The sequence below is a fragment of the Brachycentrus maculatus genome, unplaced genomic scaffold (assembly GCF_059751285.1).
Source record: "Brachycentrus maculatus isolate JH-2025_06_01 unplaced genomic scaffold, ASM5975128v1 h1tg000129l, whole genome shotgun sequence".
Lineage (NCBI taxonomy): Eukaryota > Metazoa > Arthropoda > Insecta > Trichoptera > Brachycentridae > Brachycentrus > Brachycentrus maculatus.
Window position 1 is genome coordinate 1,100,760 of NW_028280882.1, and position 24,322 is coordinate 1,125,081.

Genomic DNA, 24,322 nt, shown 5'->3' on the forward strand with positions numbered 1-24,322 from the left:
AAATGGAGATTTTTCACCACTTTCCATTCGAGAGGCCATCGCTCGGTTTCCGGACTCGCTAGAAATGATTGTCATTGAATCGTTTAGCGAAAGACTTCGCCAAATCATCGATTGGCCGCTCTTCAATGTTCACAGCGATCGGCCGACCGTGCCGACATCATCTCGGAATTGATCATCCGCGTTTCCTCTCATTGTTCATCGGGCTTTGTTTTTATTCTCCGATGTACGGATATTACGTAAGTGCATCTAATTTTGTACGGACTCAAGGTTGCCAGTACTGAAAAATCACTAACTAATAATAGTATTAACTAATTCTACCCATATTATTAAAAAAAATTGCGGTAAACACTTTTTTGTGAAAGAGGATTAAACTTTGATGCTCGGCTAATTTATTGAAGCAGAATATGCTTTAATAAATTCAGTTTTTAATGATCATATGTTATACTCTTTTTTCTTTATAAAATGAATAAAACACAAACATTTTTCACCACATTTATTTTTGATACTATTATTCCAACCGGTTTTAACAAATACATACATTGTCTTCTTCAAGAAAAATAGTACCTAAAAATGTGGTGAAATACAAAGTTTGTGTTTTATCAATTTTATAAACAATTAAAACTAATATTATATATTCATTGAAATCTGAAGTTATTGAAGCATATTCCACTTCAATTAATTCGTCGGCAATCAAAGTACAATCTGATTATTGAAAATTTATAAAATGTGCCACAAAGTATCAGCAAAAATATGTAAATAATAATATTTGTTGTTTAAACTCTTTTTTATGTACGAGCATAATACCTTGCATCACATTTTAAAGATTTTTGAAGTAGATATTACAGGAATACTACATACTAACTTGATCGAGATTTTTACGTCTAAATTATAGTTAATTTCGAATCATCTTTTATGAAAAAATATACACAGTATTTTATGAATTTTATATTTTTCTTTAGGTGGAGTTTTGTAATTAGAAACATCGCTTACAACTTGCTAGTCAGAAGTAGTCTTGAAGATGACCGAAGCGTGTAAAATATTTCACGGATGTGATTTCACTACCTACCTACATACCTTCTTTTCTGCTGTCATAATACTCAGTTTCGTCGTTCACGAATCAAAACGCAGCATGGTATTTTGCCTTCACTCGTGTGTTTATAACCACGAAATTATAAAAAGACACTAGTACTTATTCTGCCCTGCTAAGTAAAAACACAGTAATTATATAAATTACAAAAATAGTATAAAAAATACTTTAAATGTGAAGAAATGGCAAAATTTTAAATTTTTGATACGAGTATGTACATTGCATCGAAGAAAAAACTTGATACTGGAAATTTTCATTTATTTTAATAACGGTTTACTATGAGTTTGATTATTATTCTTATTTGTTTTGTCAGAAATCGAATTAATTACCCTACGGATAATGTATTAATATATTATATACTATAGGTCGAGACGAAACATCTATCATTGTTATACGAAAGAAGATGGAAGTCTGAGGATCTTAGGTTCGATTCTCAAGTGTAAAATATTATATGATTGAATTGTTTCAGCTGTTTGATATTTGATATTTGCGTCAATTTTACACAATTTTGTTTTGAAATACTAGCACTTAAAGTTTTAAACATTTATGTTTTCTTGTTTCTTTGCATTTCATTGAAAAAAATGAGATTTCCGTATAATATGTTTGAAGACAAACTTTATTTACACGTTATGCCTTACTGCGTTTTGTTCATAATAGTTTTCGTCATTTTAATATAATGCAATCATATGCATTTGTTTATTTACCTTTATAATTATTTTTGATAGCATATGCATAAACATGTTAATATTTTTCTGCGATCTAGTTTAATGCATGTAATCATTTACATACTGATAATAAACAGTCTTGTTTACAAATATTTAGTTTAGACGTCTCGGGTAGCGCATTAACTTTCAAACAAGCAACTCAAAACAAGCTTACTCAACCAAAATATTATGGTTACTTATGCTTGCTACTCTAAGTCATCATTTTTTATTAAAATAAACTAAAACTTTTTTTACTTTCATTCGTCAATCTGGAGCAATAGTACCTACCATATGTAGGAAAAGGAGAATACATATGCAATGAAAAGGGCACATTAAGTTGCTTACTTTACTCTCGCAAACATGTGTACTGTGTAGGTACTTGTTCTTTAAGAAAACTAATACTACCGTAGTTTATATATGTATCTTTATATAAGAATATATATATATATAATTATATATATATATATATATATATATATATATATATATATATATATATATATATATATATATATATATATATATATATATATATATATTATATATAATATATATATATATATATATATATATATATATATATATATATATATATATATATATATATATATATATATATATATATATATATATATATATATATATATATATATATATATATATATATATATATATATATATATATATATATATATATATTTATATATAATATATATATATAATAAATATATATATATATATATATATATATATATATATATATATATATATATATATATATATATATATATATATATATATATATATATATATATATATATATATATATATATATATATATATATATATATATATATATATATATATATATATCCTTAATAATAATAATAATAACTATTATTTTTATTCCGACTTAACGGTAGAATACTTAGTCAGACATATTTTGTTTAAATTGCATTCTCATGAAATAAAATTAAAATAACCAAAAAATATACATATGTGTATAAAAACATAAATTGTAAATTATCTTCATTATAAGTTACATAAAATCAACGTCATCAATTCAATTGTTATTCAGAAAATTCAAGCAAAAAATACTTATTATAAATATTAATGTCATCTATTGTAGAAATTAAACTTGGGATCCTCATAGATAGTTGTCAACATTCTAATCACTGCTCTACGGAGAGATACGTTAGTACCCTTTTCAAGAATTATTAATTATTTTCTAGTTATATTAAAAGTAAGTTTTTTCTCGATAACGCCAAATGATTGACACTAATGTTTAGCCTTTGATTCAGAAATAATAATAAAATTTAACCGTTATTCTTTTTTTAGAGCATCGTGTGAAAAATTAATTGATTCTTTAAATATTTCCTAGTAAAAAGCGCTATTTTGCCATAGAATGTGATTGATTGAACTATTTTATGGTCCAAAAACATACATAAAGTGAAATTGCAAAATTTTACGCGTTCGTGCTTCCGACTTCGATAGAACGATATAAAATTACACTTTAAATAATTGTATCGTATTAATTTATTCTTCTTGATTGTAAAAGTTTCCTATTTTTTAAAACGTGAAATTGATTGAATGGATATCAATATTTTAATGCACTACAATTATTTTCGGACTGAGGCGTGTTAATTTATGTGTAGGTGTCAAATGCATTTTATACAATTACTAACGCCTACATCATTATATCATTTAGATTTTTCTCTAGACAGCTGTATTAATCTCATTATTATTTCCTACTTCGCATGGCTAACGCCGAAACAATAATTAGTATCCATGGTATAATGTTTCTATGTTTTTTTTAATTCTCTTGCGAAGAGGTGAGTTATTCATATAATTATTTTTTTCAAAACAGCATCTTCTTATTGTTAATATGTAGCAGTGTTACAGTACGATGCATTTTGTACAATAATAATGTATCATACTAAATCAAATTTTATTAGTTTGTTATGCAAGCACATTGCATTACAAACTAATCTTATCGCTGGATACGCTTTTTTATTTTTACACTTATTAACAATTCGTGTCATTAAACTGTTCATTTCTCTGTCTACAAGTAATATATTTCTTTACTCCCCGATAGTAATTTTCCCGACCTAAACCCTATTGAGAATGTGTGGAGTATGTTAAAACAATTGTTGTATAATTATCCTCAAATCCCAATCTTCAATGTCTTAAATATATTGAAAAAACATGGACGAGTGATGAGAAAAAAATGGTTGAGCGATGCGTTTTCAATATGCCAGAAAGAATAGAGGTAGTCATATTATCAAAAGGCAGAAACACTAAGTATTAGTTGTAAAAAAATCCTGCAAATGTTAAATGAGTCTGAATAAAGTCCTTAAGACATAAGACAATCAATAAATGTTTTATTTTTGGTTTACTATTTATTTCCTTTATTTTATTCGAGAAAATGTGTAAAAAAGTAAGTGGGTCTAAGTCGGTGAGGAGATACTGTATACACAATATTGAAAATTTTTGTTACCAGCTTTTTTCTGTTTAATTTACTGTTTTCATAAATGTTTGAGCGTTCTTGAGATCCTCGTACTTTGCTTGAGCTAAACTTGACCTTCCGTTTACCTCGGACCCGTTAAGTATAGGATGTCCTGTGACCTTGCATGTAAAAACTCCTGTGAAAAACTTTATTAGTCACCTTTAATAAGTACACATGGAAAGAAATGTGTACGAAAATTTTAAAAAGGTATTTTCACATATTTTAGCATCACAATTTGTATTTTATTTTAGACATTTTACCCGTCGTTTAAATGATATCAGGTATCAAATATAATTGGTAAATAAACTATAACACATAATTGATAGAAACATACATTTTTATCGATGTAAACTGTTTTTTATGTAGTTTTTTTGTATTTTTTAAAATTAAATATACTCGTATGCTTGATTTCAACATTTTTTTAATAGTACAAATATATAATACATAAATAAAACGCCTAAAGAAGAATACATTTTTTTAAATAAAATATGTACTTGCGGTTTTTTACAGTATATTTTAAACTTCTTTACAGCAACAATTAAAAAAACGCAAATTATGTGAAAAGAAATAATAATTCTCTAGTTTTTAATCATTATTATTAATCTTCTAACCGTTATTTGCACCCATATATCCATGTAATTTTATTTAAATGATATGATGATATGGTATATTATATTGGATTAATCGGGATTTATTATTTATTGAAATCTATACAAAACTAAACATAAATGTCCCATTTGTTAAAATGTTAATCTATTAATATTTCTACTTACATAAATCTGGAATTATCATTGTTTTCTGAAAATTTTGTAAACTGTGTTAGTGAAAATCCAACTTTGTATAATCGCTTGCCACAGATTAACCAATGTCTCCTTAAACATAAGGTACTCTTAAATAATTCTCATATGTACCACTTAACACCGTTTCTTTCGTTATCTTTCGTGACGAATTTCTTCGAACTCTCAGTTGCTTGTTTATTCGAGATGTTTTCCATCTTGGGAGAAGTGCAGTGTGCAAGAGACGAGGGGTTTGGACGGGAGATTATGGTGTAAGTGTGTAAGGTGCATATAAGCAGGGGCGGAATATCACACAGGCGCAATAAGCGGGCGGCGCTTGGGGCTTCGAAATCGGACCTTGAAATTCCATTCAGAATTCAACACCAACAAAATATTAGCACTGTCACATATACGTTTTCCAGTTTATAAAATGATTTTTTGAATGAAATGTATTACGTTTGATATTTTGATGTTCTATTCTGAAGACCCTAGTCGGGGCCCGGGTAAAATTCAATGATTGCAAACCTGTAATTTCGAGAGTTTTTTGATAATAACTCCCCAAGGATAAGCAATTCGTCACATAGTTCGGTCTTTGGCTACTCGTTTCATACATATTCTGATCGGAATGACGTCATCAACAACACATCCTACTTAATTTTATTTTAAATTTGTACACTTTGGTTAACAGCAACATAAAAAACTGTAATCAGCATTTATTGTAATTTCGTCGGACCGTATATATGATATACATATGTTTAGTCATAAAAATATCTTTAAAGATTTTTTAAAATTTCATTTATAGATTCGACAGTCACTTTGTGGTAGTATTTATCCATTTTAAATTTTAATTTGACTTGGTAAATACAAGTATTTCTTAAAATTTATTGTAACACATGTTTGGATGCATTCCGCGTCATTTTAGCATACGGTGTTTAAAAAGGATGCGGAATGCATCGAAATACGTTTCACAATAGATTTTTACCAAGAATATTGGTATTTACCAAGTGAAATTCACATTTTTATTCATTGAAAAGAGGGCCTCCAATTTCAATTGTGCTTGGGGTCTCCAATATGCTCACACCGGCTCTGTAAAAAGCTATAATACGGCCATAACTACTATGATAGTTATATGGAAGAGGTTTCTTTCTATACAATGTGCGTGGTGTGGCCCATTATGCCCGTCGCAGGTAGACGCGGTCACCACAAAGACCTTCAGGTAGGACAAAAAAATCTTACACGTCTCGACAGGGATTTCGAAATTATAACGATTTGACATTTGTTTTTGTATCGCTAAAATTTATTTATAAAAAATGTACCTGTTTTCAATTTTAAATACGAAAAGATATGTAGTAATTGTTATTTCTGAGCCGTTTATATTTTTAAAATTGTTAGAAAACTTCTTCTTTCTGTTTTAAAGAACTTTCACGTTTCACGTAGAGCTCTCGTATTAAACTAATGTATATACATTTGAATGTGTATTGCGTTTTTCAATATTGTATCGTTAGACTATAAAATAAACATCAACTATCAAAATAATACCGAGGAAAATTGGGCATACTTATTTGAAATACTTTAAAGTGGTCATGTATGAAGAGATCCATGAATGTGAAAGAGGCGAAAATTGTTTGCAAAAAGCCAGAGAAGAATCGTCGTTCTATTCTTTCTGCATACCCATGCGGGGAAGCAGCGTAAATCTATTAAATTCTAAGAGATTTTTACTGTAATGTTAATTTAATATTTCCCTGGTATATGAAGCTCAGGACTTGCCTTGCATCTTGCCTTCATTTAATGAGCGATCAAGTTAACATTGAATCTATCTGAAGCAGTGCTTTATGCACCGTTGGGTGTGGAAAGGGTAAAAAATGGAATCTGAAGTATTTTGGAAAAGACAATCACATTATCCACAATTTGACTGCGTTTGATATTCGTTATGCAAAATATTTGAGTACTATTTAATTTTATCACGAGTAATTTTGTTTCATGAATTAATTCAAATACGCTCAGGTCATTGTTCCTTTCAGGGAACGCTCCTTTATTCTTGATGTTTATTATTGTTTAAGGACGCATTTACCCACTCACAAGTCCTGTTTTGGATGCGTTCAAATTCAGGAAACGCAACATGACTGTTCGTGGGACTCATATTACACACACATAACTATCAACCCTCACGTTTCAACAACCTTGAAATGACACCATACATAATAAATTTTGTGACAAAAAAGAACGATGTAAAATATATTACTGAATGATATTTTTTGGTTGTCAGAGATTCGAATAGGAGCTGCTAGTAATGCGCTACGTGATCTATGAAGCGAAGTACCCTAGTTATTATCTCAAACTTGATGTTTTCATTTTAATAAGTTTTTTAGGTAAATACCATTATTTCTTAAAATCTATTGTGACACGTGTTTAAATGCATTCCGCACCCTTTTCAAAAAACCGTATGTGATGCGGAATGCATCTTAACATGTGTCGCAATAGATTTTAAGAAAAAATGGTACTTTCCAAATAAAATAGAAATTAAAAATGGATAGATATTACCATGGAGTGACTGCTGAATCGATAAGGAAAATTGATATTTTCAACTAAAATCAATCAAAATATCATTTAGGATACCTTTATTCTACAGTATACAGAAAAAAAGCTCAATACAAGGTCTCAATGGGAGGTAAGATTCGAAATTTTGCTTACACAGTATCGCCAATCGATTAAAAATATAGAAAATGCCATCATTTTCCCTACACTGCAAATTTGATACAAGTAGTATCAATATAATTTGAATAATCAAATAATAATACTTGCAAAACATGCGAAATACAATTTATTGCATTCATCGGAATGTCAATGAGACACTGCGACACTATTTAATAATACATTTAATTATTTAAGACTAAAATATGTATTTAAATTATTGCTTTCGAATCTAATAGGGGTTTTCCTGTAGCGGAAAGTTACCAAATTCGGAAGTGTGTCCTTAATATGGAGTAGCGCTCTAGCCACCATAAGAATCAAACAATTGGTCACCCTTTTACCGACCATGTGCGCCTTATTTTACTTCTGCCAATGAACATTTTATTTTATTTCCTTTAGTCAATCGTATACCAGTTGCTTTTGCCAAATAATACAAGTGTATTTTTAATACATAAATATATTGCACAATCAATATATGTACCTTCCTGAATATATGGGTATTAACACGTGAATCCGCGGGCAACAATAATACTGCATAATTAGTGGATTAGATATAATTATACAGCTATTCTAATTCGTTATGCACGCACACTACTCATGAATAATATTACATTTTGTTTACACGGTAGATTGACTTTCAAACGTGCATTTTTATATCCTGAACTGCTTGGTGTTTATAACAATAATAACCTTTACAAGTCACACAAGTGTCAACGAGGTATAAGTAAATACTTTTTCTTTAGCTTTATATCATTATTTGCTTAAAAATACCAAGTCTCAAACTGCATACACCAAATCCATTTATTGAAGTATGCTTTTTCACATTTATTGGTTTTCTCGTGAATAATAAGATACACGACTCTGATTTTACGTTTAAAATATAATGTTCGTCTCCATTAAGTGATGGTCTAGCCTTAGTGATCACTGTATATTCTTGTGTAACGTTCACCATTCTGCCCATTATTGAACATCCATATTGCATTAATTTTCGGAAGATATAAGTATATATATTCATTGTTAGATTCCTTTCGTATGAAATAGTGGGCTTATATTTTTGTAAATGTAAGTTACTAGGAAAAATGGCATCGATGCACAATTATGTACGTATGTTAATATTATTAGTTGTATGAACAACTTACATATTGTGAATTGTTTACGATGGATTTTCACAGATGCGTTATGCAGGCCCGGAAAAAGACATCAAACGGATTGCATAATTACCAATTGCGTTCAATGCCTACATTAATCAGCGTGCATAACTTTATCACGTTTAATTATCATTCGTACGATATATTCGTACGAGTATATCATTCACCTTAATACTTTCTATGCAATTTATTTTTTTCTCCGAATTAATTGAGCGTAATCATAAACAGTTTCGTAACTGGAATTACTTCGTGAAATTGAATCCCAGCTGTTGACCAAATTTGTATTTACCGTCGTAACATAAGCATATGTAATGTAATGTACATTTTATGTATGCAGTAATTAACTGAGATGTTTTAAAATAAAATAACAGTATAGTATGATATTCATCTATGCATCTATAAAAGTATACGCTGATGCACATACTTAGGCAGAATTGTTTTCTATTTTAAGCTTATGGACCTCTTTTACAATATGTTGTCTATATTTTAATGGGATATAGGAACAAACTTATTTTTAAATAATCGCGTTTTGATCGAGGAATTCATTTTGTTAGTCGAACCCCATATAATGTACTTCCAAATATAATATATGTAATAAAAGGAAACTGAAATAAAATAAAAATGCATTAAATTGAGTGCACTATATCATCATTATTTCTTTTTTAATTTAAGTTTTACTCAGTTAATACCAGTATTTCTTAAAATCTACAGTTTATTTTTTAAAAAATAGTCGTATTTACTAAGCAAAACTTAAATTAAAAATCAATAGATTTTAACACAAAGTGACTGCCGAATCAATTAATGAATTTATTTTTTCGGTTTACGAGTTGTCCTTGGGTGGGTTAAATTATCAATTCGTACACTGTAACATTCACCATACTGCACACGATTTAATATTCATATCAACTTGATTTTTGGATTGTACATTTTATGTAACAATTTAAAAATATATGTTAGTGCGAAGTGACATTTTCGTAAACTAAATAGAGCTGAAAACTTTATGAATTGTTTTTTTATAGCTTGTAAAAAAACTATACTAGGCGCCTACGAAGTGTTTTATGTATTTTATTATGTTAAGTATTTATGCTTTGAGATGCTTTGAGTATATATATATAGGTAGTGCAATTTTGTTTTGTACCGGAATGCCTTAAGTTATTTTAAAGTAGGATAGTAAGTGGCTTAATATTTGCCAATGTAAATTTAATCCTTGAACGAGTAGCGTACATCAAAACAACCAGCATTCTCTTCGTCACCTTTCTAATTACATACACATTTTACAATAGAACCTTTCAATGCAGTCCTTTTATTTTATGAAAATATAAAATTACGCTTTAAATATGAGAAAAAAAGTTTTTTAAATAATCCGGCCGATAATATTAATGACTAAGGGTGTGCAACGCCTAGTGTCCTAGTCATTGTTACAATTCTCCTTTTCCTCCATTTCCTTTCCCAAATGGTAGAAATATCCTTCGTCCTGAGCTTCTTCGCTTACGTCAAATGTTATATAAAATAGATTTATGTACGAGAGTTGGCTTATATACTTATTTAAAAGAAAATGTTTTGATTTACACCTCGACATCACTTTTTAAAGAAAAAAACTTTATATCGCTCATAAATCATTTAATATAATGTAAATTAACCAAATAAGTAGTAAAATAATTTAAGTTTTTTACTGATATTTCTTGGTGGAACTGAATTTTATATTACATTGTATTAATTTCTTCTTCTGCGTTCTCAACCCTTTGAATTGGTGTGCAGCAACAAATGACACCTCCTTTGCCATTCCGGTCTATTATCCGAAACCCTCTTCAGCTCTTGAAAAAGTTGAATTATAGAACTATATAACGTATACAACTGTGTATTGTAGTTTTTTTCTACATTTATTTTATATGTATGACCAGTTACCGGATTTTATCAGATCGGACATCATCAGACTGTCCCTGATTTTTTTTATATTGCCATAGTTTACTCGATTATACGTGTGTAGGTCCTCACCAAAAAGTTGCATTTCCAATATTGCACAAAAATCATTTAAATGCAAATCTGTTCTGTTTACTGTATTTTATCGAAATCTTAATTGAAGTTGCGACAAAACGTGACCAATCTTGTATTAAACCAATATGAAATCATTAAATCGCACCAAAACGTTACAATTTTACAAGCTAGAATTCCTGATTACTTCAATTCATTAAAATGGAAATGTAACACAGTTGTATACGTTATATAGTTCTATAATTCAACTTTTTCAAGAGCTGAAGAGGGTTTCGGATAATAGACCGGAATGGCAAAGGAGGTGTCATTTGTTGCTGCACACCAATTCAAAGGGTTGAGAACGCAGAAGAAGAAATTAATACAATGTAATATAAAATTCAGTTCCACCAAGAAATATCAGTAAAAAACTTAAATTATTTTACTACTTATTTGGTTAATTTACATTATATTAAATGATTTATTATAGTACTGTAAGATCTGACCTTACCCGAGTCAACATTGCACACACCAAAGGAAGTATCATTCGCCCGAATACATTTGCCAAAGGGTTAATGTAAATAGATAAATATTTCCTCACTTAGCCGAGGCATTTGATATCGAATCTGGTCGCTTGGGACATTGAAAGGCATTCGAGGCGGATTTATCTCGGGCGCTCTAAAGGTAAGCGGACCCATTATTTGTATAGGCGGGCCTGCAGTTGCGGCACTAACCGTGGGCGGGGAAGGACGGAGGGAAGGGCGAGACGGGGGGACTCGCATTCCTTACTCGCAGGCCCTACGAAGATTGCTGTATCTACAAAATTACCGTTTTCACGAGATTTGAAAATTTATGTATTTTTTACACCAAACGATTTAAAAAAATAACATCAATATAATTTCAGAGAAAAAACGCTTATATCATTCATACTTATGAATTTTACTCATTTATACTTATAAACAATAAGCAATGAGTGTAAGTCCCTCTCCAAGAACAAGAGCATAGTCTCTTCTTTGGAGAGGGACAGCGTAACCAGTTTTAAGATACATATCGTAGTCATACAAGAGAAAGTGACCAAATGCATTGTTTTACAAAAACGTGATCGTTGACTATTTGATATCTTACTAGCTTAATATTGCCCTGAAAAAATCCTAAAGGATTTTAAACTTGGAAGTATAATATATTGGCTTGTTAAAAATTACTAACTGCATTGATGTTTATTTTCTTGCCAAGCAAAAGTGACTTAAATGGCCCCAATGAACATTTTACGTTTTGGTAGTTGGTCACTTTCTCTTGTACGACTACGATATGTTAAAAGTAGAAATGACTAGAAAATGAATTAAATTGTAATATTTTTTGTAACAATATTGAATAATTTTTTTAAAAATGTTATTTTTTTTTGTTGTGTGCCGTTATAAAAAAGGTGTTCAAAATAAGTGTTAATGATGAATATTTTTGGTTACAAATAAGTTAGTATCTACCCATGATTTTTTCAATGTGAGATTTTTGCCATTATTTCATGACATTTTTTTTCACTAAATTTAAACTGTGAAGTTGACGGTATACACCATAAAACATAACCTTTATGAGATGCAAATTAAACTGCGAAAGTTTACTTATTTTGTCGTCATTTTTCCTATTTTTTTCTTTCAAAATAAGTTATGGAGTTAGAACTCCTTAAGAGTCGAATTCGGTTTGATGAAGGTACAATTTGTCATTGATTTTAGTCAGAATATGTGGCCCATCGAAGTCTGTCTGACAAACTTACCTGTATAACGATTTTTCTCGAAACTGTAAGAATTTCATATAATTTTGTAAGTTTTGGGATGGTCAAAATCAATTTTGTGATAGAATGCGACAGTGGCGCCCACCCATGATTTCTCCAAATAAGTTTGATAAAGTGTAATAAGTTAGAAATATTCCTTAGAAAGCTTAATCTTATTATTTCCACTTTAGCGCATAGGGTATTTCGTCCAAATAATGTAGGTCATTTTATCGTTAGTGAAATGAAGACAAAATGACCTGTCTTACGCTTCAAAGTAACATATTTATGATGATAACATGCGAAAAAACCAATTCTTAATGAGAAAAAAACACATTTTTGTCATTCTTGTAGATCCGACATTATTCGTTGGACACGTTGACGTGCAAGAGCTTGTTCCCAATACAGACGTACCTTTTGAGCTCTTTATCCACTAGTATTAGTATGATAATGCCTTTTCTGCGTACCTCATAAAACAATACCACGAAATATGAAGTTGACACGAATATCAAGATTATCTAATTATGTTGTATGAAACAGGTGTTCGTTTTGTATGAATAGTAAGAAAAAATATTTGGGGCAAATCAAAAAACAAACGAATTCAATAGTACTCTCATAATTTTCTAAGAGTATGCGTTGTATGTACAGTTCACTATGATGAAAGGAATGAATAAAATTTCATTACACCTTTATGTATAAAATACACATATTTATTTGGAATTTATTCAAATGCTCTGCGTACAGAGTATAGAGGAAAGTTCCCGTTTATCGTGTTTTTGTTTTAGACTTTTGAATAAACCAAAATATCTCGTTTTATTAAAAAATCGTTGCTATATTACTAACTTCTTACGTGTGAGATTTTTCAACAATCGAATTAATTTAACGCTCACATTGAAAAAAGTGATCAAATAAAATGTCGTATTTTTTTCTATACAAATAATGGTCCTATTATTAGCCACCTAGCATGCCATTGGGGTACCCGATAAAAGGCGTTATCATGGGAGATTTTTGAGTAAGTTCGGACGAAACCCACTAAATTCGCGTACCTAACCCGCGATAGCAAAATGTACTTCAGCTTTCGACTGTTTCTAACTCATTGACTTATTTTCAATTAAGAAGATATAATAAAATAAGAGAATGTTCGTTGTATAGTGTGCATCTGGTTGAAACTATGTTACTATGGTTGTCACAGTCAACTTTACAGCCAAGACCCTATGGGTTTAAAATATATGTTCACTATTTCTAGACTTGTCGCTTATTTGAAGACTCACCTCTGAATAATCTAAACATCGTATTGAGTTTCACGGTTGAACAGGTTTGCGGTTTGGTTAGATATGGTTGAAGGTCTTCCATCCGTAGTATTAGGAAACTCGTGAGAAATCGAGATGGAAGGACAAAAAACGTTGAACGGTGGCAGCGAGGTCCGAATGACTTGTAAATGAAACCCTATAAATTGTATATTTCCTACTTACCTCTTCATAATGCTTCCACCCGGATTAAAAATATTTTTACCTAAGGAAATGTGGGTTTTGTCATCGAATATTTTAGGCCGTCCTTTCATTCCTACGTTACCCTGACAAGTTCATGTATTACCATGCAATGTAATTTAATTTAATATAATTTCTCCAGTTATGGATTACGTCATAATTTCAAAACTGGAGAAATTATGGTCACACACGTGTTTACTGTAAACTGCTTTACCATAATTATGGTGCAATACAGTTACAAAATAACCTATTGTTATTTTGATTTATTCAGCTAAGACAGTATTAAATCTGGAATTCATAATCCATTCAATTATTTAATTAAATGATTATAATATTATCAAGACAATAGGACATCAAGCTATATTCTTGTTCAATTACTGTGACTACACGCTTAAATAGGTATATGTTTTATGCAGTGACGTGCGTTCTTTATTCGCACAGAAGTGTCTATCCTACTTCACTGGAAAAACGTGGAAAACTGTAATATTAGAGAGAATGTGCGTTTAATCATAATTATAATACGAACTATGTATTTTCTTAGTTATCCTTAGTTATGGATGTCGACGGTCTGTAGAAAGTTTTTAAAAATATATTTTTCAAATAAACTAATTTGCTTTTTTTCCAACTGCCTACTCTAATAATAAAAAAATAAAACTCTGTGCACGCCTCTGGATCTATCTTTGTTCATAAATATCGTCGGTGATAATGCAATGCGAGTTAAGTTATGAAAATCCAATTTACAGGAAAACATTAAATATGAATAGTTTACTTTTTTTTCTTCATTTTGTCGTATCAATGTGTGGTTTTTTGTGTGTTACAACAAATATAACAAAACGTTTAAAAAAGGAAATAACGAGTGTATGCTTAAAGGTTTGGCCGTAAATAGTTTTTTTTTTATATCGTGAAAAAACAAATTTTCAGAATAAATTTCATATAAATTGAAATACAATACTACCCACCTTTTAAAAAAAATTGGCACCCAGAGATTAGATTCTATTGTAAACTATCAGTGTCATTAAGTTAAACTCTTTCGTAACAATATCATTTTATGAATTCTAATTGAGTTATGATCTGCGAGGTAATTAAAATTAGGTACGCGCCATTGTGTTTCAAAACAATGTGGACAAAGTTTGGATATCCTTGAAAATGGGAAAATTTTCGATTCAAATATAATACATAGATTATCATCAGATGATATTCTATCTACTTAAATGTTCGTTTGAATTTAAGTTTTGAAACACACATTTCGTATGTGGGAGGGTCCGATACTTTTCAGGAAACCCACTCATAAATTAATAACCTAAAAAAACTCTCTTATAGTGGTCTTTAGTTTAAGTATTTCTATTATAAAATTTGATTACTATTGATTCAATGTTTAATTAACACTGATTAGTGATTACCTCCGCAAAACTTGCATAATATCCATTTCAAAAACAATATATTTCTTTATTTGTAGAATGATTGCGAAGCACTATCATTAATATAATGTAGGAATATGTGTAGAGAATGTGGATTTGTTTTCAGTTTGTTTACGTCCTGACCGAGACTGGGTCTGTTTTTATTGCGTAATTTCTCCCTTTGTTGTTTTATCGCTGAGAGCAAAATTGCCATCGTTGAATGGTCTGCTTATAAAAAGCCATTTGATTGTGTTCCATAGATTGTATCGCTTTTTTTGTTACTCGGTGGGAATTCGATTTGTATCGCAAGTCCGTGGAATCGCAATGGTTATTATTATTGATGAAGATGAAAGTAAAAAATTGTTGATAGTGTCAAAACCCTTGAAATTGTTACACCATTTTCATACAAATAAACAAAGACACTTTGTACGATTAATTGTTACTCGTGTGTCCGTTTGAAATATAGGGTAATGGTGAATTAAACTGTCACATTCCTCGATTGTTTTCTATGTTCTTAACGTAGTATTTCACATCATTTATGACAGATTCATTGTTTATATTAGATGATCATTGTTTTTTCTGTAAACAATGTTTAATTTTGCTGATAATTTAAAGATTGCAGGGTTATCATTTCGCTGAAATAGCAAAAATCTTTTGCAATTGAACCGTTTTAGTGCCATACATTTTCGATAGAATTTTCTAAAAGCGCGATCGCGCTCTTCTGCATTTTAACGGTCAATTGACTGGTCCAAAAATAGTCTCTACAAACCTGTTAAGTTTGCTTTTCATGTCTCAAATTACAAAGTAATTTTTTTTTAATTAAGTTGATAATTATCTTTATGCTTATGTTTTATTTAACATATTTGTTTTATTTTATTGCAGAATTTTGCGGCAAAAACAAATGACGCGAGTTCCCAGACATTGCTTCAACACCTCAATTCGAAATACTACTACTACACGAGAACGAGGGGACTCTTTAGGATCTGCTACCCGAAGGAGAGACCCCCAACTGGTAAGATTATTGAATTTTAATAATATTTACTTTTTGACTTGTTTATTTATTTCTTGAATTTACACAAAAAATGGTTTGCAGCAATGAATATAAGAAATGTCTACGATAAAAATAAATGCATAAACATTCTCTCGTCGGCGTAATCCGTAAAGTATTTAGCTCCATCTAGGATTACTGATCAGAAGATTGTAAAAACGCTATTCATTATTTTTTTAAATATCTTTTTTAATGTTCGTTATATATGTAGGGGGATACAATGAATTGTATTTTTAGCCGATAAATTCCTTTTGTGATAAATGACGCTTTATTGATTACAGTAACGATATCTAAAAACTCAGTTATATTAAGATTTATTAAGCTCAAACTAACCGAGTTTTTCATTTCAGTTTTTCGAGACTTTAAATTAGAAAGTAAATGAAGTTATATTTTACGAAACGTCAATTTTGCAATGTAAAAAACGGTGTAAGACGATCGTTCGATTGAATTTTCCATACTGTTGCTTTCAAAAGGCAAATTATCGGGTTCATCTTGCTTTTTTAGACGAGAATTGAGATATGCATTTTTTCTAATGTTATGCATCGTCTCGTTTCAACTCTTTCAACTTATTATAAATTTCAAAATGAATGTAATAAATTGAAAAAAAAACTCCAAAACCAATTTCGATAAAGAAAGTAAAAGAACATGATCTAAAAAATACATGAATGATGCAATCCTAGGAAACATCTGTTTTTAATTTAATTTTATATTTTTGAGATGTTATGATATAATTAAATTATAGTTTCGTTTCGCTCGTATTTTATTGTGAAATTTATAAAACTTGGTTTCTTTTCCTGGTGGATGATTATGTTAGATGTTTTTCTGCGATGTCAGGTCAATGATCAATGATCGTAAAGCGTTTAGATTTCGTTTCTGCGACGAATTTGCGGACGCTAAAAGAGCTAAATTTCTATCGTTAGGTTAGATACGTTTACTTCATATTTCAGAAATTTTGCCTCACATAATTTTACATTGAGTGTTAATGTGGTGGTCCAATGTAACCGGGGGTCTAAATTAGGGGCTGTCCCAAAACATTTTTTCCCTACACCATAGTTTGAATTCATTAATTCATTTGTCCGCCTCCGTGGTGTAAGTAATGGTTAGCGTGTTAAGCTACCGTGCTGGAGGTCCCGAGTTCGATTCCCAGGGGGGGTGAAAATAAATTTTAGTAATTCACTCTAATATTTATTTAATATTATCTTGGACTGGTCCCTGAAGCGCAGGAGTGATCATCTTGCCTTTATGTAAGTAACGATCAAGATAACACTGGGTTAATATGATGCAGTGCCCTATGCACCATTGGGTGCGGATAAGGGTTAGAAGAAGAAGAATTCATTTGATAAAATTAATTATGTAACGTTTTGTCTATTAAAATCGAAGTACCTACCAATATTTCCTTTATGTGCTTATAGATATATACCCTTTCGGTGTTTGTTCGTTACTTTAATCATGCTATATCAAAATAATTTGTTATTTTACATATTTTTATTAAAATAATTTATCGAATGACACTATTTAATCGAACAATTATGTTTATTTGGTTACATCGATTATTTTGCATAAAGAAATCATTCTATGTCATATATCTCTGAACCATTCAGCTGAATTCTTTATCAACAGCATTTGGTAAGCTGTTTTTTTAATGTTTTTTCAGCCACGTGTAACGCAAATCACAAAAAATATTATTTCAAATACACGTTGTATTTCCTTTCAAACTTACTGTACAAACTGTTCCTATCTCGTCTAATTATCGTAATTGCGTTCCATTCTCTCGGAAGAAAATAAATCTAGACCTGGTTAGAACAATCACTATTAATATAATATGATTACTTTCTCCGGTACAACCTCGATATTTCGTTTCAATTATTTTCCATCGGCATCCGCCAACTAATTTTAGGTTGGCCATAACTATTAGGAATCTAGAACTGTGACAGTTTTCCATCCACTTATGGAGAATGAAAATGAAAAGAGAGATCAAACGTCTCGGTATTCGGCACAGATTTCTAAACAAAATACCTAAGACTAATTATTACACTGGGTATGCTAATCCAATCCCTTGGCTGGCTTTGTAAGCGTCGCATTACTAAAAAATATGTAGCGATTATTACTTGGAAAGTCAGTGATACTATTGATAAAAATCATGGTTTACTAAAAAATCTTACCAGCAACTTGCTGCCTTTTTCTACTTTACTAAAATTGTTCTTGTACGCATACTTCAATGCATTACGGCCATATGTCGTACAATGAATTAATAACCAATGCAGGAATTCTCAAATGAACGGTAAACACGTAATTAATACGTCTAGTTACGAGTAAGTATGAAATGTCACGCCATTTAACTACGTTACAACATTCAAAACTATTTCTACGAGTAAGTTACATAAAAGAGATATTATCTTTTTTGTACAAAAAACCTTTAAAAAGCTTTTAATATTGTATATTTAACTAATTAAAATATTACAAAAAAACACATTTTTTCAGTTTATTAATGTAAACACAACTAGTTTTGATAATTACCGTTTTTTTTTATCAATAGGCCAAAATGCTATGTGAACGAACAACATTAATTTTGACTAATTTTCACACTAGTTAATGAGAAGATCTGTAGTTCTCGAAACTACTCATGTCAACATGAATAAACTTAAAAACGTATTCTTAACAAGTGTTTTATTTTTATACTTAAATCATCATGCTTTTCCGCAAAGTTATGTATTTTATTCATTTATCTTTCAGTGACACTACTCATTATTAGGGTTTTGGACTGGGATGTACAATCTGTGGACAGTTATATACATATTTTGAAAAAAAATAATTAAAAAAAATTATTTGTTATTCATGTTATTCCATAAATTTATTGTCAAATCAATAAATACTTTACTTGAGTAATGTACTGAAATGGGAAATATCTTTCCCTTCTACAGCTAATACATATGATTGTACTAAATCTCTATACAAAATTATTCAAAAACTATTCCAAATCTATTTACATATTAGTATAATTGTCTTGTAATAAAATATTTGCATTACCAATGGTAAAAGCGTGGGTCGTGAATATTGAACGTTTAATATTCCGATTATATTATTAATTGAAATGCTATTTTCTTTGTAGAATTACATAATTTGTTTTTTTTTTTTTATAATATGAACAGTTTGACAATGCCCTCTAAAGATGAAGCACCTGTTAAATGCACTAACTAATTCAGTAGAAATAAAAATCACAATTAGATTTTTATTAATCCTAAAATATTGTTTAAACACTACATACAACAATACACACAGCGTTTTCCGAGAGGTATTGAATATTGAATAAAATCGTTAAATTTTATTCACCAACGGTAGAATTTTCAAATGATTTTCTTAATGCACTGTTCTGCTTATCATGCCCATAAGTTTCGTATTTAAAATAATTGTTGCTAGTTTTCGAGTGATTATTTGTTGATACTTATGTGCTTTTTTGATGTAGCCACAGTTAATCATTTATTTATAATTCTATAGTGTTATTCATTCCGTAGTAGCTGACAAGAAATGCGACAAACAATTGGCAATAAATAATAAAAAGAAAAGAATTATGTGGGAAATAGAGTAATGGAGCAAATTTCTTTCATTTTCTAAGTCAAGGTACACAATCGTATTGAGCTTCGATATTTTAATACAGCAAAATGCTTTTTTACGGGTTTGAATATAAACTTATATTCAAACATATATTATATCTTTTATTATACCAGTTTATATTGAAAGCATCTGTGGCTTTCGAAACTTGTCACAGATTTTAATGTATCTTTTTATATAATTTTATGACCAGTATAGTTCATCTTACCAAACAAACAGGAGTGATGAAAAATAATGATTACGGTGGTTCAAATTATGAACAGTGGCCATGAGAAAAAGCGGTTAGGTACTTTTCGTAACTATTATTCATTTTTAACTGTTGTTGGATTGCCTTTTCAACCAATCATGTTGTTATTTTGTTCACATGTTGCTGTATTGTGAAACTTTTGACATCCATGATGAACAGGTTGCTGAGGACCGAACGTTTTATCTGAAAATTTTCTCGATTAACCATATCTTTTTTGGATTCCAACCATCGTAAAATGGTTAGTCAATAAAATAATATTGAAATAATCCAAATATGAGCACACTTTGAAAAGTAGTTTGCTGATTTTTTACAAATTTACGTAAACCATCGCTTCAACTTGCACTTCTCAGTCTCATTGGTTGTTAAAATACTTCCTACGTATTCTATTTCATAGTCTAATTTGACTATCAAATAGCAAGTAACGCACAAACCTACATATTGTATTGAATGCAAACATGAACTTACGCAAATAGAACCATTAACCAATATTCAAGGCTCTATAATACAAACAGTAATTTGACAAATTAGATTCTATTGTCGGGGAATTCTTAAGCGTTTTCGCCTCCACATTCAATTGTTCTCTTTTTCGGTTTCTTCGACTGCTAGTTGCCTTTATTCTGCATTCAGCTGTGGGAAAATCATAAATTGAAGTTAATAATTTAATACATCATTATCGTGGTCACTTTTGTCGTTTATTTTTCCATTATTGGATGATTTGAAAGTAGGTTAAATTTATTTCAAGAGATATATTCTATTACTTATTGCCTAGTTCACTCACTCTTTTCAACAACGTCATATATAAAAAAACTTGATTTTTCAGGAGAACGTTTTTTATGTTTAAAGATACAATAAAATGTATTAAAAATAACTATCTAGCCACTTATTGAATCTATTGTAGATCTTTTAATGTAAAACATGAATATTTTTTCTCCATTAAATTTTTTTTTAGTATATTTAAAAAATAATTAAACAATACCTTTTCTTCAAAATGCAAAAACATCACTTTCTGCCCTGTAGCGGGTAAATATTAAGTTAAAACATGCCGCTGGGATATAGTACATTTTCTGGGCAATCCGAAAACATGCATAACTAAAAATTGATGATTCTTGATATATGACGTTGTTGAAAGGAGCGAGCGAGTTGTTAGCGAGATGTAAGTTTAAGGGTTGATTCCATAACGATTATAACGTTAATTTTTTCAATATATGCACATAATATACATATTCGTACTGTAACTAAAAACAAATACTACAACAGAGAATGAGAATTTTCTAAATACCTTAACATAGGCAAGAATCCCACTTCCCACCCAATATCCGCCCTTCTTTCTGAATCTAATTCTACAATTGCGGTCAAAATTTCGGTCGGCATTTAAACCATGAAAATTTTATGAATTGTTATCATATTTTTTATTATTATTAAGTTTGTAAACACAAATAAGTCTTGACACTGGTGGAAAATCCTTTCACTGGGTGACTGCCAAATATAAAAAGATTAATTCGATATTAAAAAAAAAACATTTAAAAAGTACAATTATTGCTTGAACTTGACACATCGGGAATAATCGGCGGGTATATATGAGGGATGCATTAATCTGGAAGAGGTGAATAATGTTTAAAAAGATAAAGTGGTGTAGCGTTCTATTCTTTCTGCCGACTGACTCTCTTAGTTAATTCGTTAATTGATTATTATAATTTTTAACAAGTTAATTGGTACGCTTACCATACAAATCCTGTTTTATTGATGCCAGTAGTATTGCTCCAATTAAAGGAGCCGTTATCAAATAAGCAATAATAATTTCGAATAAAAATGAACATTGAAAAATTGCAAACATGCGATAGTATTGTACTAATTATATATATTTTTCAAAATAGTCAGATTTATGCTAGATTGCTGTTTTTTTCCTCTCTCTGAAGTGTTATAAACCTCGAGGTTTATGATTTTGACATTGTGTTTTTTTTTTAATCAAGAGATTTTTCTTTGCAATTTAGATTTCATATTCCTAATCTATATATGATGAGAAAACTAATGACTTCATAAAGAAATTCTTTGCATTTTTATCTGTCATTATTCCACCCACATTGCTTTTAAAGTATTCAGTAAATCTTTTTTTTAATTTCACCCAATGACTCTTCTAGAACTTGAGTTTGGAAATATTATACACTATGACTACATAGCATCGAAATGATGACAAAGTGATCATGTTTTCTGAGAAAAACCAATTAATAATGACACAATCATAAAACATCAGCCCAAACCTGATGCTCGCAGTTTAGAAATCATAACGTAATCAATTCATTGTTTTGTGGAACTTGCTATGTGTACCAATGCATAAAATACCTATTAAAGCCAAAATTTTAATACCCGAATTAGTAGAAGCAATTAAATAATGTTTTGTCTTTGGTTACTGTTTTTACTAATGAATTTACTCTACTAAATAAAATAAGGGGAATTTAGTTTGAAATAGGGGCAGAGGAACACCAAAAAAAGTCAGTACAAAACTTATAACTGTGTTAGCATTGTACGATGTATAATACATGTTCCAATAGTGATATAAAGAAAGAAAAGGCTTAGATTATCCAGCAAATTGAAGGTGTGTTGAGATGGTTTGGGCATGTAAATTGTATGAATACGTATAATGGTAAAACTAATATATGAGGCGAATGTAATTTAAAATAAGAGCAAGAGGAAGACAGAGGAAAACTTGGCATGATTAAGTATGTCAAATACTCGAAAGTGGTCAGGTCAGGAGTCTTTTAAATGTACAAAATATTATACTACCAGATACGATTGAATTTAAATAATGAATACAATAAAATAAAAATAAAATATTAGAACGTGTGACGCTTTTTAGGTTGTACTCTCAAATATACAATTCAGTACGCAACGGGCCACATCTTTCAATAACTACTTTCTTTTCTAATCTATGTGTTTATTTCGAAGAAAAAAATATTTTTACAATACAAAAATTGTGTTTTAAGCAAAAAATTCAATTATGTTAAATATTACATGGGTTTAAAGAAAATTAAGTTGCGGACTTTCAATTATCCCGCCTTAACGAATCCTTAATATATGTACGGAGTATACGTTGAAAATGTCATTTTTCGTTAATGAAAATACTAACTAATTACTTAGTTTCTCCTACCTGGTCGTGACCTTGTTAAGATCACTTAACATTCTTGTACCGCCGTCGTGAGTCAGTGTGGGTCTCACAGAGGTCGAACTATTGATCACATATTTATTTGCAGACGTTACATCAATGTGTTGCATACATGTTGCCTATTGGCGGTGATAATAATTAACTTGTCATTCCTGTTAGATGATCAAACATACACGTTTTAAAAGTCATTGGTTCGAGATTCGGAGACGGTTTTGCAGAGGTAGCGTGTCAATAGATCGCTAACGAAAAACCGGTACATGAGTTTTTACCTTAGTTAGCTTATGCAGGATTATGTATGTGACTCATATTTTAACTATATGTTTAATTTTTTTATGATATTTTTACGTAGGTATTTCTCAATGAGTAAAAGTATATATCTAGAAGTTCCAACAAAAATTCTAGTATGGTTGCTAATCATGGGTAGAATTAGTGAATGTTACACGTGGGTAAAGTGTCACTTAACCAAGCCTATGATGGTCGTAATCCCTGTAGATGCCCAGACTTCCATATTCTTCTTCATATGTGTTGAGATGTCAATTTAGTATTTGTAAGTGTAATGCCAGGTAGGAAAAGAAAAATAATGGCCATGGCTTGGGCACTCGTGGTTGCATACTTACTCGTACAAGCATGTGTAAGCTTAAAAATAACTTAGAGAAATAGAAGAAATAAAAAGACTTTGTTTTTTGATCCACTCACTTTTTTATTAAAAACCAGCTAGTTTCGGCAACAACC

General features: G+C 30.0%; 1 protein-coding gene across 2 annotated transcripts in view; it reads left to right on the forward strand.

Annotated features, from left to right (window-relative positions):
* The window catches only part of LOC148309351 (uncharacterized), a 94,182-nt gene that overhangs the window by 22,854 nt on the left and 47,006 nt on the right, over positions 1-24,322 (forward strand). For both annotated transcript variants that reach the window (XM_088260214.1, XM_088260213.1), the window contains exon 2: positions 16,409-16,538. In XM_088260214.1, coding sequence (XP_088116340.1) covers positions 16,409-16,538 — 130 coding nt within the window. The remainder of the gene's footprint in view (positions 1-16,408; positions 16,539-24,322) is intronic.